Below are 16205 nucleotides of genomic sequence, written 5' to 3' on the forward strand. Positions count from 1 at the left end.
ACTTTCACCTATGCTCATTGGTTGCCCAGAAGATGGATAACAGAAAATTGTAATGCTGAAGTTTTTCACCTTCCATAGAATGTGAATCTGATATCTTTCACATCTTGCTTGTAGATGGTCAGCATTATCAAGATGGGTGCACTGCTCAAAATATGAGGTCAGTCAATATATTAAATGGCTTGTTCTTCCCTGTCTTTATCATATTGTTTGGACCCTTTCCACAAAATTAATGAGCAAACTTGTAGAACTTTTTGAAAGATATGATGAGGATTTTTAGTTAATGCTTTTGATTGGAATCAAGAACAATTCTATGATTTTATTTATTTTATTTTTTTAAAATTTATTTTTACTCCATCTATTCTGTGGAGCCATATTTGGGAGAAGCTTACTTGATTATGCAAGATGTTTCCCTCCATTAATTCTAAAAAAACTGTTGTGTTATCAATGATAAAAATTATTTTAAGTTACAAATCAAAATATGGCATAGATCAAAGCTGTGAATACTTCATTGGATTTTTCACTTTGGGTAAATTGACCCCCCCACCTCTACCTCCCCACCTCTTCCCAAAAAAAAAAAAAAACTATTGGGTTTAGTTCAATCTCCCCCTATAGTACAAATTCGAGTATTGCCCCCTTGAGTGATCAATAATCAGCAAATTTTCCCTGCCATTACTCTTCTGTTAAATTCAAAATTTGGAAAATTCTATCTCTCCAACTCAAATCCCCCTCCTTTCCATCCCATCGTCTAGATCCGTCAGAGTGCTTGAACTGGCACCAAGTCTTGTCCCAGTGTGGATTAGGGTCTTGTTGCCATCATAGGTGGCTTCTTTCCATAGATTGACTTGCTTCAGGAGAGCTTGCCACAATTCTGATGTAATTGACATGATCATCCCTTTAGATTGACACATAGATTGCCACAATTCTGATGTAATTGCCACATAGATTGACATGATAACACAACATTACCATTCCCTTTAGCATGGCGGCTTGGCAGAACTACTATACTAGCTGCTGGACCATAACAACCCAACTGATCCATAAATCAGGTTCTCTTTCCTCCCCTGGAGGCATGGCATGAGATTACTACTTGTCCTCTTTTTTCTGTGTGATGTGGACACATTACATGGGTCCAGGGTTTAACTGGGTACAAAGACACAATGCTTTGCATGGTCTCATAAAAAAATGTATTTTTTATTTCTTGTTTTCTTGGGGTTGTGAATTGAGAATGTTTTATCTATGTTGAACGGACACACCAAATTTGGCCCAGTACCCATGTCGGACACATGTCAGACACGGGTATTGGTAAGACACGCCTAAACAGAGTAACCAGTGCGTGCCAGGAGATTTAAAAAAAAAAATTTATTCTGGGTACGTCCCAGGCATGTTCGCGACACAGTAGTGACATGCCAGGTATGTCCCAGACATGGGATAGCGTGAAAAAAATCTTGATTTTTACACCTGGACCATTACCGACCATCGATCAAACTAAAAGCCTTCAGCCTCTCTCTCACTCTCTCAGCCTCTCTCTCACTCTCTCAGCCTCCCTCTCATGTTTCCCTCTTGGTTTGCCCTCTCGCATTTCCCTCCAACGTAGATTGGCGACCAACGAAGCCCCTCCGACGTCAATGTCACTGAAGCTACACTGGTTAGTCTCTATCTCCCTCGCACCCTCTGTCCCTAAGTCTGGCGCTTGACCTAGGTTTTCTCTTCTTTCTTTTTTTTTTTTTTTTTTTTTTTTTTTTTTTTTTTTTTTTTTTGGTTTTCTGTGTTTGGGTTCTCTTTTTTTTTTTTTTTTCTAATAAGAGTTTTGGTTTTCTCTCTTGCTTTTTACTTTTGTTGTGACCTGTTGTTTAGCGTTTGTAGTTGTGACCTTTTTTTTGGTTTATTTGTTTGTTTTGTTGTTTAGCTTAGCATTTGTAGTGACTTATTTTATTTGTTGTGACTTGCTTGCTGGCTGTGAGCAATTTATCTATTTAGTATTTATTTAGTTGAAATATCATTAGGTAAAATAATTTGTTTGGTTATGTATTATTGCTGTGATATAATTTTTATTTATTTATTAAATTGAAACTTTCTAGGTAAACTTAGTACTGAAAAATTGATTGATAGGTTTTACTAATTTTAAAACTTAAAATAAATAAAATATGTCAAAAATAGTTAAAAATACCTAAAATAAATATTATTTAATATATTAATAGCCGCCAGACGTGTCTACCCAATTTTTCAGAAATGCATACACCCCCGCCCCCCGTGTCCCCGTACCCATACTTTACCGTGTCAGTGTCTGTGCAACATGCTTTTATGATCGGGTATGTCTGTATTTGCTATGAAATTTGTTGGTTTGTCTTTACTTTAGGTCCTTTTGTATTTATATCTGGTGTTTAATACTCAAACCCTTTTGTTGGATTGCCCTTATTGTTGTTTGTAGAAATTTGTGATAGAGTGATAGAGAAAGAGAGAGAAGAGAAAAAGACATGCGAGTTTGTTTTTGGCCTTATGGTCTACATCCACGGGGGAGCCTAAAGAGCTAATTTTTCCATTCACTTTTTCTTGATAATAATTACAATGAAATACATATTTATAATGGAGATTACACATAAAAATCAATAATAATTTGAATTTGAATTGCTTATTGATTACGTAAATCCCATATTTCTCTAGCAATCAATCCCTTGCTTTTTTAATCAATCCTATTATATTTTCTGGCAATCCATGTCTCTAGATTTGGTCTTCAATTATACTTTCCAACATCTCCCCTCTAGTTGTGCATTAATCTTTGATGAAATGTACAACATATAGAAATTGAATCCAAAGGTTTCACAGATCCTACCTTGCCCAACCACCCCAACCCAATGTTTAATTTATGTACCTAAGCCTTTATGGTACCTCATTTTTTTATATGGATTGAAAATGAGTACGTTTGAGAATCAGGAATGTTTTGATTCTTAAATAAGATTCAGAGGCTCATTAAGGTCATTCCTTTATAAATCTTTTTGGTGAAAGCTTGGAGCGTTATCTGATTTGGTTTGAAACTTACTCATTTACTCCCTGAAAGATGAGTGTCAAATATCAGTTTCTTAACTGCAGATTCTCTTACAACCTCCCATTGCCAATTTATGTGTGATCATGCAAACTCACCTTTGTTGCTATTATTTTTTTGGAGCTGTCATTATTTCTCGGGGTGGAGACTGGAGAGGGAGATTGGGGGGGGTGTTGGGGGGAGGGAGAGGGGGGTTGGCCAAGCTTTTTGCTAGTTGGTTCACATATATGGATGAACTGTAAGAAATTTAGAATAGGCATGCAAACAGTTCACACCTGTTGTTCTTGCCAAGCTTAAGTAAATTTCTACTGTTTTTGGATCAACCTACATAAGTTCCACAGATTTTCATGTTTTCTGGGAGTGGATGTTGCAGCTAGAAATAACTTTTCTTCTCATTGTTACTGCAGATAACTGGGCTTGCTTTTTCATCAATTGACCCTGACCATATCTATATACAAGGGGTTGACTATGAGGTAAATGGTTTCAAAGATACCAGAGCTGAAATCATTTTTCTCTTCATTGCTCCTTTTGTTTGATACTTTCAACTTGGGATGAACTTTGCTTCTTATTACATCAAGTAGTTGTTTTGTTCTTTTGATCACCCTACCTATAATTCCATCTAATTAAGAGAATTGCCTGTTTATATAGTATAGACTGGTTGTGTTCTCATGTTTTTTGATAACAGAAATTGCTTTGAACTCAAATTTATAAAGGAAGCGTGATATGGTTTGTTTTATTTTATTTTTTATTAAAAAAAATTTGCAAGTGTATGAATGATTGATTTTTGGTTCCTTTTTACCATGTGGAACATCTTTAAGTAGAAAACTGGTCAAGTAACTTATTAGCTCATGTCTTACTGATTTGCACCCAATCTCATGACAAAATAACAAATGTATTTTTACAGGTTTTTTGTGGACAGTGGAAAGAAAACAAGAAGGTATTTTCATATAGAGGAGACTCAAACTGGCTTGGGTTTTGCAAGGTACTTGGTTCTGAAATTCTCTGTGCTGGCTCACACGTGTTCATGTATGTTATGATAACTAACTAAATATCATTCTTGCATCTTTCTAAAGGTTTGACCATATGCATGCAACTTAGTTTAAATTATCTTGTTGAGCAGATTATGTCCACATTTGATCTCCATTGATTTTTTATTTTTTAGAATCATCTCCATTGAAAATTGAATGAACAGATCTGAGGAATAGAACCAAAGCCATCTTTAAAGTGGTTGATTGGTTCTCATTCCTGACGTTCATGTGTTTACTGTGTTATTTTCCCCTACTATGAGATTTGACATGAAAGTATATATCAACCAATATTTTGAAATTGAATGTCTGTGTTACAAAGAAATCTACTCACATACACAATGCTTTTTTCTTTAAGGGATGGGCATGTAGTATTGTGATACTCTGCACTTATTTCTCTGCCTGACCAAAGTTAACAAGAATCAACCTTTTACTAGATTGGATCTATTAACTTTGTTGGTCTGGATCAAATTAAGTTTCCCTTGTAGTCAATATAAGTGTAGCTTACTGTCATAATGCAAGAAAAATGCTGGTGTCAACTCAAACTGTGACATTTAACCCATGTTGCAGTGCCCCAAAAGGGATGTTTTGGGCGGATGGTGTGACTCAGGTAGCATTTTTGTAGCTGATATTGTGGCTAAAGAGAGTGAAATCGTCAACGGTTATCCGGAGTAGATAGTCTTTATACATGTGTCAGTGTTACATGGGTCCCACATCATGTCTGCAAGCAGTCACCTGTGCTCCAGTTAAGCTGTTTTTTTAGATAATCCATAGTCCAAGCGACATTATATTATATGGTGTATATCTATTTGGCAATTTTGATTTTGACACACAAACAGACGTACTTGTCAAGCTTTTCCACCACACTGCAAGGCAAAATGAGCTCTGATCTAGCAATGTGGTTTCTGCAGTTAGGTTGGATATTCATCTCTTTCTTATGATTACTATAGAACTGACAATTGAAATGTCAAAATTGTAAAATTAAATTAATGGCTCATATAACTACGCCAGTTTTTTGCCTTCAGTTTTCATGATGGTCCAATCAGCAGAAATCTATTTGTGTCTGGAGAAACTATGGGTTTCTTGTTTTAGTCTATAGAGTTTTTCCCCTGTTTAACTTTCATGTGGCACATGCTTATCTTCTGAGCTTCCAAGGCCCCAACACACGCAAAAACCAGTCTTCTAATGGTGGTTTGTTTATACCCGTGCTATTAATGGTGTCATTTATGTTCTTATTCATCAACACCCTCCCTCTCCCAACAATGCTATTAATGGCGGTTTGCCCTCATCCACTCTCCGTATTGACGATCCAGAGGTTGCTTCTCAGTCACCATACAACAATGCTTTTCATCATGTCCAATTCTTCCACAGGTGAAACGGAACGTAGGTAATCTCTCATATTTAAAGGATACCCAACGTCTTTCTCTATCCATATTTGTAATATATCCCCCCTTCTTTGTGGTTTCTCAATGGGTAAGTCTACCCTTACTCGCATAAACTTAGCTTAGTCTGCTTGCCATGACCGTTTGTCCACTTCAATAACTCTTCCAATCTTGCCACCAATATCACGTCAAGCTTCTTCTGTCATGTGCTCGAATGGTAAGCCCCAAACTTGGACCCAAAATGGTGCATGGGTGAAGACCAAATTGGCTGTTGATAAACCCTTTCTCCATTGGCATAAGAGTAGGAGATTATTTTCGAAATTCTATGGCTCACTTCTCTCAACCCACTCTAGTTGATACATTGAACTAAATTTGAATTGCAAGGCATTATTTCCAACCTCAACTATTCTAAGGTCAACCCATCTTCCACGCCGATCTCAGAGTATTCTTGAGGGCTTGCTGATTTTGTTGGCAATCTACCAGCAATCTCCCAAACAAGCTCAGCGCACATTCTTCCAGCAAGTCTGGCGTACTGTCGGATGATATGAAAATATCTTCCTCTTCTTCTTTGGTAAGCTGTAAGTTTTTTAGGCTGTCAACGATGGTTTGCTCCATATCATGTGATAAATTAGTAATGAGGTATTTAGAAGGGAAATAGGAAAAGTGAGAGGGAAGGACCCGTAGGCTTTGGGGCATACGGGAGAAAAGGCTCACTTCATGTTGAGAGAGAAGGAACTCCTACAGGGGAGAGAGGTTTTTTTTTTTTTTGGGCTAAATTTTAGGACTACCACTTGAGGTCTTGCATTCAGAAAATTAAAATCCTGTACCACAATTGCAATTTGAATGTCGTTATCTATCATATATGAAAACATAATAAACTAATAATAATGGAGTTATTGGGATATGACATTCTTTGGATTAGGATCCGGTGCAATTTTCCTTATTTGTTTCACAAATTTTTTTTTATTTTTTACTTTTTAAACTTTTACTTTTTACTTCTCATAAAGTTGTTCTTAACTTTTTTTACTCAATGGTGGAGATTGAAAATTGCTTTTTTCAACTATCAATCTTAGTCATTAAAAGCAATTGCATCAGTGCAATATTAAAAGAGTTTTGGCTGATTTGTACCTTGCTGCCTAATAAAAATCACATTAATTGTACCTCCCACATGTCTCTCACGTGCCACTACATACTAAGCACCATGCCAAGTGATTCGTGGCATCATTATAGACTATCATGTTAACCCTAAGCACACAATATTGGTATTTGGTATTTACTATTTAGGGTAAGTTTGGTTCAGCTTTTTGTAAAAGTGCATAATAAAAAAGTGCATTTTCAAAAAGTTGAGTGTTTGGTAAAAACTGTTAAAAAGTGCTTTTTGAAAAAGTTGAGTGTTTGGCTAGCACTTATAAAAGTGGCAGTTTGAGGGGCAAATTACCAAAAAGGACAATGTATATATAAGAGAGTTTATTTCATACTTTTTTTATTTTTTTTATATGAGTTTATTTCATATATAAATCAACTACTTCATATACTTACTAAAAAATAATAATAATTATAATAATAATAATAAATATATATTATTGGTATTATTTTAATAATGTTTGGACAATTTTTCTTTTTTAGTGTCATAATATTCCAATAATTTAACTGTACAATTACTGATTGTTCTTTGATGATGTAATTTTTCATAAATATCTATTCAACTTATAGTTCTTCACATTTAGTATCCTAATGGGCTGGGTCTTTGTTTGTGACTCATAATATTAAACAAGCAAACGTAATAACTAATAATTAGGATAAAAACTTTATTCGGGCCATTAAAAGTCTGTTATACTACAATTCCCTCAATGAAATCAAATAGGGTAACAATATTGTCATTGACCTTAACATGGTTCGAAAAACATCATACATATATCCAAGTGCAATGCGGCCAACTTAAAAAAAAAATAAAAAAAAATAAAAACCTCAAATTCCATGATGGACAAGGAACAAAGCATTATCTCTTTTACAATGAATTAGCTTTTTTTTTCCACACCAAAAAAATCTCAAATAAAAACCCAAACTATTTATCTTACGCACTAGAATTAACAAATCTCCACCAATGGCCCATGAGGTGCATTACTAGTACCTCTTTGGGGGCCCCTTTGCACCCCATTTGTGGATAGGGGTGCTCCACTTCATTCTCAACGAGAGATATATGTTCAATTCAGCTCAACCAATGCTTAAACTGCCCTTTTGAACTTGCCTTCACAACCATATCAACCACATTATGTACAACTCTCACTCTCTTCCATCCATGACTGTTTTTCCTCTACAATGTTCTAAACCAAATGCTCCTCATTTAACTATCTCACAAATCAACTTATACAAATTCATGAAAGCTCTCTCTCTCAATGACGTTCTTTTATAGAGGTGGACAGCATCAGCAACGAGATGAAGTAATAGAACATAACCTCAAAAGAAGCCCAGCACGAATGGTTATGGCATTCCATTCACCCTACAGTCCAAATGATTTACCAAAAACTACTATATGAAGTTATAACACATAATAAAATCAATAATTCACGAACATTTGGAGTTTGAAATACTAAAATAAAAAGTTAAACCACCACCTGTTAGTGTCAGCACATCAATTTCCTGACAGATTACTTCCATGAAAATTTAAGGCAGCATCTACTTGAAACATAAGACTGGATAACATTTCTAATGCTATTTAGTCAAACATGGAAAAAAAATATTCATTCAAATCAATCCACAACTGGCCTACAAGGCTCCTACAACTATAAAATTTAAAATTATATATATATATATATATATATGTGTGTGTGTGTGTGTGTGTGTGTGTGTATTATTTTTCTAGGCAACATCGAAACAAGGTGTAGAATGATTAGAAGCAACAATCCATTCATATATATTTGAGCCCCTAGGTCTTCCCTTTTAAACTATATATACAAAGATTATATGATGGGAAAATCTTAAAAGGGTCATAAGTGTGATATAGAGATACTGAAGAGTACACTAAGTTGCACAAAACCCAATTGAAGATTAAATCAAACACTACATTCCTTGTTACCTTTCAATCGTCAGTTCCAAAAACAAATCTCAATGTTTTTAATTCAATTAGATCACTATTAATAAAAACCCCATGATCACCCTGACAACAACTACATATTTTTTTTTCTCTGATTTTTAGACCCCAAACCCAAACTTTTGTCTTTTTTCTATTAGAATTATGAGCTACAAGTCTACAAACCATTCATAGCAAGATTCAAACCACTCTAAATTCCAATAAACAAAAACAAATAACTAAACAAGTAAAGGAACAATACCCATTAGTCTATAACAATAACTCTCTTCTGGGTTGCCGAGAAAACAAATCAAACACTTGGTAAAAAAAGCATGTACCCACAAATTTTTTCAGTACCCGGCAAGAGAACAAATAGATCATTAGCAAGAACAAAGCATGCAAGATCTGAAATTTTTTTTCCCACACTCGGTAAAAAAAAAAAAAAAAAATTCAGATCAGTGTTGCTTGGTATTTTGTTGATCAAATATGTACCTTCAAAATGTATTTCTCAGATCAGATTAGACAGAAAAAAAAAAAAAAAAAATACAGATCAGTGCGTGTTGAAGAAGACGAAAGAAAGAAGAAGAAGAGGAAAAAGATTCAACGGATGACAGAGCAGAGAGACTTACTACGGAGAGGGAAGAGCAGAGAGAAGAGATGAGAGGCGTGAGAGTGAGCTTCAGACATGAGAACTGAGGACTTTTTATCTCAAGGGTAATTTGGTAATTGAAGGAAGAGCCCAACGGATAGTTGGAACATCCATGGACTTTTTATTTTATGGACCTCCAGAGCTCCATAAATTTTGCGCATTCTCAGCCTTGGCCCAAATGCAACTTTTTTTCAAAAAGTTGCGTTTTGGACTAAACCAAATGCACAAGTTGCTCAACCTTTTACAGAAATGTGCGTTTCAGCTCCTAAAAGTTGAAACAAGCGCACGCTAAGTACCTCCCTCCCACGTCAACTCTACCTCTTCAACACCTCGTCATTTGCCACATCAACATACTTGCTACAACAACACACTACCATGTCAAATTTGTCACGAGTATGCCACGTTCACCCTAGGTTAACACCATTGACCAGGTGTTTCCCACTTAATTGTTTGTGCTAATTTCATATATTTTTTAGCATGTTTTTGCATTTGAAATTTTTAAATGCCCCAAAACGAACTTTCTCATCCCATTTATGTCACATTAAATGGCAAAAACAATCTCCTATATACAACTTCTTTTAAGGGCTGTAAACTTTGGTTCTCTCCAAGATGGCTAAAAAAATATGTTGCACATCTTTAACTTGTTAAATGCTTCAAAAACTATTTTTCAATTGGTATTAACTTTTGGAGTCTCTTAGCTTATTAATGTCTAGATGATTACAAGAGAAAATATGCGTAAAGAATATATTTTAGAGAGCTTGCAAACTCTTATATTTAGATGTAAATGTAGGAATAAACACAAAATAAATACGATAATGCCTAGCAAAACTAAGAAAATATTATAATTTTAAGCAATTATCAACATCCCAACCCAAACTCATGAGCTTGGCAACTCACCTGAACTTTATCGGTCAACAAACCTAGCCCATCCGAATTTCTTGCAATTTAAACTTAGAAAAAATCTATTAAGGATATATGTTTGATCGAATTCTCAATTTTTTAATATCACAACAATGAATATTGTTATAATTCAATAGGTTGGTACACTTATGTTTTTTTTTAAGAGGGGATATTTAGCTATGTAAACGTATTTCTCCTCTTTAAAAAAGATATTGACGTATGGATTGAATGCACAGGGAAAAAACAATCGATGAGATAATCAAAGGTTAAATTATTTGTAGTTTTCTTAAAAAAAAAAAAGTATTTGTAGAGTTGGACCATTGCATCCAAATTATTATATGCATGCGCAAAAACTATTCTGTCGTCGTCATATTCTTCACCGGAACAGATATTCTTTAACTCTTTGGAGGTATTATAATATATGTGTATATTTTAAATTTGAATTCACATCTGTTTTTTTTTTTTTAGTGTATATATTCCATTAACCAATCGGTGTAGTCCCTTTTAAGATGTTCAAGACAGTTGAAAGGTTTGAGGGTGAGTGTAGACGCTGCCCAAATTGACACGTTCCTACGTCCAGGTCAAGCATACCCACCGAGAAGGGATCCATTGTGCAGACATTTTGGCTAAAGAAGGAGTCTCTATCTACTTTTTTTGTTGTTCACCCCCACCCCCCTTCATCTATTTTATACCAGCTTTTAGCTGACTATTCGGGTGTTGTCTACCCAAGACTTTGTAATCCGCCTTAACTTAATTTAATATTCCGGTTTACCAAAAAAAAAAAAAAATTGACACGTTCCTTGGTATATGATGGTGGGCATTTTGGTGAATGAGGGTTTTGGTTTTTTTGTTGTTGTGTAAATGGTTATTACATTTCAAGTTTTTATGGTCTAAAATTATTTATTAAAAATAAGTTTATTGATCAAATAATAAATATTATCTGATATGAATCAAATTTGGCATGCATATTAAGAATCTAAAAAATATATAATTAAATAGTTAGATTTTCAAATTTCACATTTAATAAAAAGATATAAGAGAAGTTTATAGAGTTTTTCTCAAAATTAATTTAGAGAGAAATTTTGGTTTTTTTCATCATAGAAAATGCCGGAGGTAGCAGTTGTGATAATAAGGAGAGACAGAGAGTAGAACAAGTCCCTTCTCATTCTCGAATATGTTATCCCATGTATGTATGATATGAACGCCCCGTTGAATGAAGACCTACCCACGTTTCTACCAAAAAAGTAAAAGAAGACCTACCCACGCCTTATACCTTTCAGGTATGCAATAAAAGTAGTAAAAAAATAAATAACTAGAAGAAATTCTACTTCTCCGCCGATCACATTCTCCCATGTGTCCTACCATTTAGACCCATCCATGGCATAGAGTCTATTCTTTATCAATGAAAGGTATTAAAAAGTTTTACTATATAAAACTTATTTATTAATATAGTAATGAATATTTTTTTTTTTTTGAGAAGGAATATAGTAATGAATATGATTAGTCATAATTGAACATATCTTTATTAATTTAAAAAGAAAAATTGTTTCTTTGTAATTGGTGACATATTAGTGTTTAAACTTATTATAATAAAATTCTATATAAAAAAAAAAAAAAAACTCTGGACACAATATATTTTTAACAAATCTTAAGTGTTTGTTTGTTATTGATACTAGTGAAAATTTTTATAATAACTTCAAATTAAAAATAATAACAATTTATTATGTAAAATTTATTATAAAAATATTATAAATGAAAGCGCTTCTCCTCGTAAAAAAGTAAAAAGAGAGAAAGGAAAAAGAACTAAAAAAGTTGGGGTTGATTTAAACATCACAGTGCATGGGTGGAAGCGCAGAGCATTGAAGTTAGAGCGAAGGGGAAGCGTGTAAAAGAGAGAATTATTACTTGTTATGAATTAGTAGTAATAATGAATGTTAAGCTCCCTAATCAAATTCTAATATTATTTTCGGTAGTTGTCGTTGTCGTTGTCTTCGTCGTTGTCGTTGAAGTAATCTCTCCTTTTTCCTTGTTCCAAGTACAACTAACCAAAAAACTCGGTCCAAAAAAAGACCCTGAATAAAAGCCTCTCCTCACACTCAACAGTCACAGTCGGAGATAATGCATTCCATTTCCATGGAAGAGGTGGAGGTGGAGGAGGAGGAGCTGGAAGGGTTTCAGAAACAAGTAACTGAGCGTTTCGCCGATTTGTGTTCGTCGGAGTCGGATGATGACGACTTGCTCTCTCTGGCCTGGCTCCGGAAGCTTCTCGACGCCTTCCTTTCCTGCCAAGAAAACTTCCGCCTTATTCTATTCAAACACACATCTATGCTGTCTAAGCCTCCTATGGATCGCTTGCTTTCCGACTATTTCGACCGTACCGTCAAGGCTCTTGATCTATGTAACGCTATCCGAGACGGGATTCAACACATCCGTCAATGCCACAACCTTGTTCACATTGTTCTCTGCGCTCTAAATCCAAATCCAAATTTAAATCTGGGTGAGGCCCATTTCCGCCGCGCCAAGAAAGCTCTCATTGATTTGTCCATTGTAATTGCAATGCTGGATGATCATAAGGAATCTCAATCTCAATCCAATGCTAATGCAATTAGGAATCGCTCTTTTGGAAGGAACAACTTCGCCGCTGCTGCTTCTTCTTATACATTTTACATTTACTTAAAGAATTGGTAAATGATCATTGAGATTATGTTTGGATAACCTTATTTTGACTGTCTTATTTGTTTAAAAATACAACTATAGTTACAATAAGTGAGGCTTTAAAAAACTTTACATATCACACATTTTGCATCTAAGAATGCACGCGGTGGAAAGATCTTGTGTCCTTGTACCAAATGTGTGAACTTGGATTTAGTATCACCCGGGGTGGCACAGGCCCATCTGTGGAGTAACGGGATGCTTGGAAGTTACACATATTGGAAATTTCATGGGGAATCAGTGGCTACGCCAACGGCCCCTGAATGTGGGAGTAGTCATGTGCAAGACTCCTATGAACACTATGGTGACTTCCTTGGGATGTTGCATGATTTGTGCCCCTCACATTAAATGGCAGCCAAACCAATGGGAGAAGTTGAAACTGTGCAACAACTGGCTAAAGGTCTGAATGATGGTGCACAAAAGTTTTACAAAATGATAGATGATATGGACAAACCTTTATATGTTTATTGTACGAAATTTAGCATATTCTCAACCATCGTTGTGCTGTTCCAGTTGAAGACTCTTTGTGGTTGGATGAACAAGTCATTTACTATGTTGCTTCAAGTCCTAATGGATATGCTTCCTTAGAATGCTAAGTTGCCAAAGGACCATTATGAGGCTAAGAAGATAGTCCGAGATTTGGGTTTGGATTATGAGAAGATCCATGCTTGTCCCAATGATTGTATGCTATTTTGGAAGGAGAATGTTAACCTCGAGGCGTGTCCTTATTGCAAAGTTTCGAGGTGGAAAACGAATGAGGCATCTATTACAAGTAATAATGCCTCACCCAGTAAGGGAAAGAAGAAAGTTGCAAAGATCCTAGGGTGGTTCCCCTTAAAGCCAAGATTGCAGAGACTATTTTTGTCACTCGACCTGGCTAGTTCTATGAAATGACATGTTAATGGTCATATAGAGGATAGGGTAATGCGGCATCCTGTTGACTCAGATGCATGGAAAATGTTTGACAACATGCATTTACAGTTCTCGTCTGAGCCTCGTAATGTCAGACTTGGATTAGCTGCGGATGGGTTCAAGCCCTTCGGAATTATGAGTACTACTCACAGCACTTGGCCTATCATGCTAGTCTCTTACAATCTCCCACCTTGGCTGTGCATGAAACGGTCATCCTTGATTCTATCACTACTTATTCTTGGTCCTACATCGCTAGGGATTGTGATAAATGTGTACTTGCAGCCCTTAGTAAAAGAACTGAGGGAATTATGAGATGTTGGAGTAGAAGCATTTTATGCATCTTCAAAAAATGTATTCCAATTGTGTGCGGCATTGATGTGGACCGTATATGATTTTCTTGCATACGCAGATGTGTTGGGTTGGAGTACGAAGGGTAAGTTTGCATGTCCTTGTTGTGCCTCGGAGACCGATTCTTGATATTTAAAACATGGTCACAAATTCTATTACATGGGACATTGGCGATGGTTGGATAGTGACCACGAATTTCGGGATGGATACGTCATTTGATGGATCTACTGATATGCGAGTGGCTCTTGTGGCATCAGTTGCATCAGACATACTTGTGGATATTGAGAGTTTAGTTGGACGTTGTTTGGGGAAGAAATGTCAACTTCTTTACAACAAAAGAAAGAGAGGTAGGCAAACTAGTGTGGCTAGAAGAAGAGAAGTATATTTTTCAGCTTGCCTTATTGGGAGGATCACAAGTTGTGACACAATCTTGATGTGATACATATAGAGAAGAATGTGATGGACAATATACTTGGCATGGTGCTGAACTTGAATGACTAGACAAAGGATAATTACAAGGCACACATTGACTTGGCGGACATGGGAATAAGGAGTGAACTCCATTTACGGCAAAAAGGTGATGATAAGTATATGATACCACCTGCGTGTTTTCATATGACTTCATCGAAGAAAGATGGTTTCTTGCAAGTTTTATGGGACGTAAGAGTGCTTGATGGATATGCTTCCAACATCTTACGCCATGTCAATCTGAAAGAATGCAAGATTTTTGGTTTAAAGAGTCACGATAATCATATCTTGATGCAACAATTCCTTCCAATCACTTTACGAGGATCTTTGCCATCACACGTGACTAGGCCTTTGATAAAGTTAGCTTGTTTCTTCAGAAAAATTTGTTCCAAAATCCTTACAGTTTTAGAGATTGAGAATGATGAGGCAAAGATTGCAATCACGTTGTGTGAATTGGAAAAGATATTTCCTCCATCTTTCTTCACTGTGATGGTACATTTGGTCATGCACTTAGCTACTGAAGCTAAGATTGGTGGTCCAGTTCAGTATCGTTGGATGTCCCTCATTGAGAGGTAAGTCATATGTAATACATGTACATTATGAGCTTTATGTGTGCTTTCTAATAGCTAGTGTCAATGGCTAATCTTCTCATGCGCATTATAGGTACCTCTCACGCCTTAAGTCTTACATAAGAAATAGGGCTGCTCCAGAAGGGTCTATTGCTGAAGGATACATAATTGAGGAATGCTTAACGTTTTGTTCACGGTATGTGGAAGGAGTAGAAACTATATTCAATCGACCCACGAAGGAGATGGAGGACTCAACAGGGGTGGTTTCAAGTGTGACACTAGACAATAGGGAGTTTACCCAAGCTCATTGCTACATGTTATTCAATTCCGAGAACATTTATTAGTTTCGTGAGTAAGTACTACAGACACTAATATAATTGCACGACAATTATTCTGTACGCTAGGTGTATTAACACTAACACAATTGGCATCGCATGTAGGATGCACAGAAGCAGGGGCGGCTTGATGCATTGAGGGGCCTAAGGCGAAAAATGAATTGAGGCCATCTATATATTTAAAAATGACTATAAGAAAAAAAAATCTAAATATTGCTTAAACTCTATTCTCTTGTTAGATGCAAAATTACTAATTAATATGAATCACCTAGAATATTTTTTTTGAGAATGTCTATAGATGCAAAAAATTTGACAAAACATTTCACATCTGTTGATGTAGCAGATTAATAATGGTAAGTAAGAAAGTGACGTTAGTGGTGGACCTAGATGAGAATTAATAAAAATTTGCCAACTCAATTGTTGTGAAAAATCTTGTGAAATTATTTTGTGTGTTGCTCTTTTTTTTTTTAGAAGTGTTGAATTCATAACATTTTCACAACAAATTCTAGGTGTTAAGTTGTTATTAGTTCTAATTTGAACCTACTATTGAAATTATTTTTTTAACCACCAATAATAGCCAGTAACATCCTGCTACTTAGAATTTATTGTGAAAAATATTGTGAACGTAGAATTTTATTTTCGTAAAAAAATATTATTTTATTTATTGGCTAATATTTGGGCTTAATTAAAATAAAAAAAAAAAAAAAAAAAAAAAAACTCTATTGGTTAACATGGGGCCTTTCTTTTACACGGGCCTTAGGCGACTGCTTCTCTTGCTTATATGCTAGAGCTGGC

General features: G+C 35.4%; 2 protein-coding genes across 2 annotated transcripts in view; both read left to right on the forward strand.

Moving 5' to 3' along the window:
• LOC112019788 (uncharacterized) overlaps window positions 1-5137 on the forward strand; it is a 5717-nt gene extending 580 nt beyond the window's left edge. Inside the window, exons 3-6 of the mRNA XM_065774273.1 lie at window positions 115-157; window positions 3448-3513; window positions 3945-4022; window positions 4636-5137. Coding sequence (XP_065630345.1) covers window positions 115-157; window positions 3448-3513; window positions 3945-4022; window positions 4636-4740 — 292 coding nt within the window. The 3' untranslated portion in view covers window positions 4741-5137. The remainder of the gene's footprint in view (window positions 1-114; window positions 158-3447; window positions 3514-3944; window positions 4023-4635) is intronic.
• Window positions 5138-12184: 7047 nt separating this feature from the next.
• LOC112019825 (protein ROH1D) lies at window positions 12185-12754 on the forward strand. The gene has a single exon (XM_024052368.2). The coding sequence runs from the start codon at window positions 12185-12187 to the stop codon at window positions 12752-12754; it is 570 nt and encodes a 189-aa protein (XP_023908136.2).
• The last annotated feature ends 3451 nt before the right edge of the window (window positions 12755-16205 follow it).

The sequence above is a fragment of the Quercus suber genome, unplaced genomic scaffold (assembly GCF_002906115.3).
Source record: "Quercus suber isolate HL8 unplaced genomic scaffold, Cork oak 2.0 scaffold_89, whole genome shotgun sequence".
Taxonomy (NCBI): Eukaryota; Viridiplantae; Streptophyta; class Magnoliopsida; order Fagales; family Fagaceae; genus Quercus; species Quercus suber.

What these genes read in the sequence shown, in the direction of transcription:
- LOC112019825 (XM_024052368.2), top strand. Translation starts at nt 12,185, where the DNA reads ATGCATTCCATTTCCATGGAAGAGGTGGAGGTGGAGGAGGAGGAGCTG.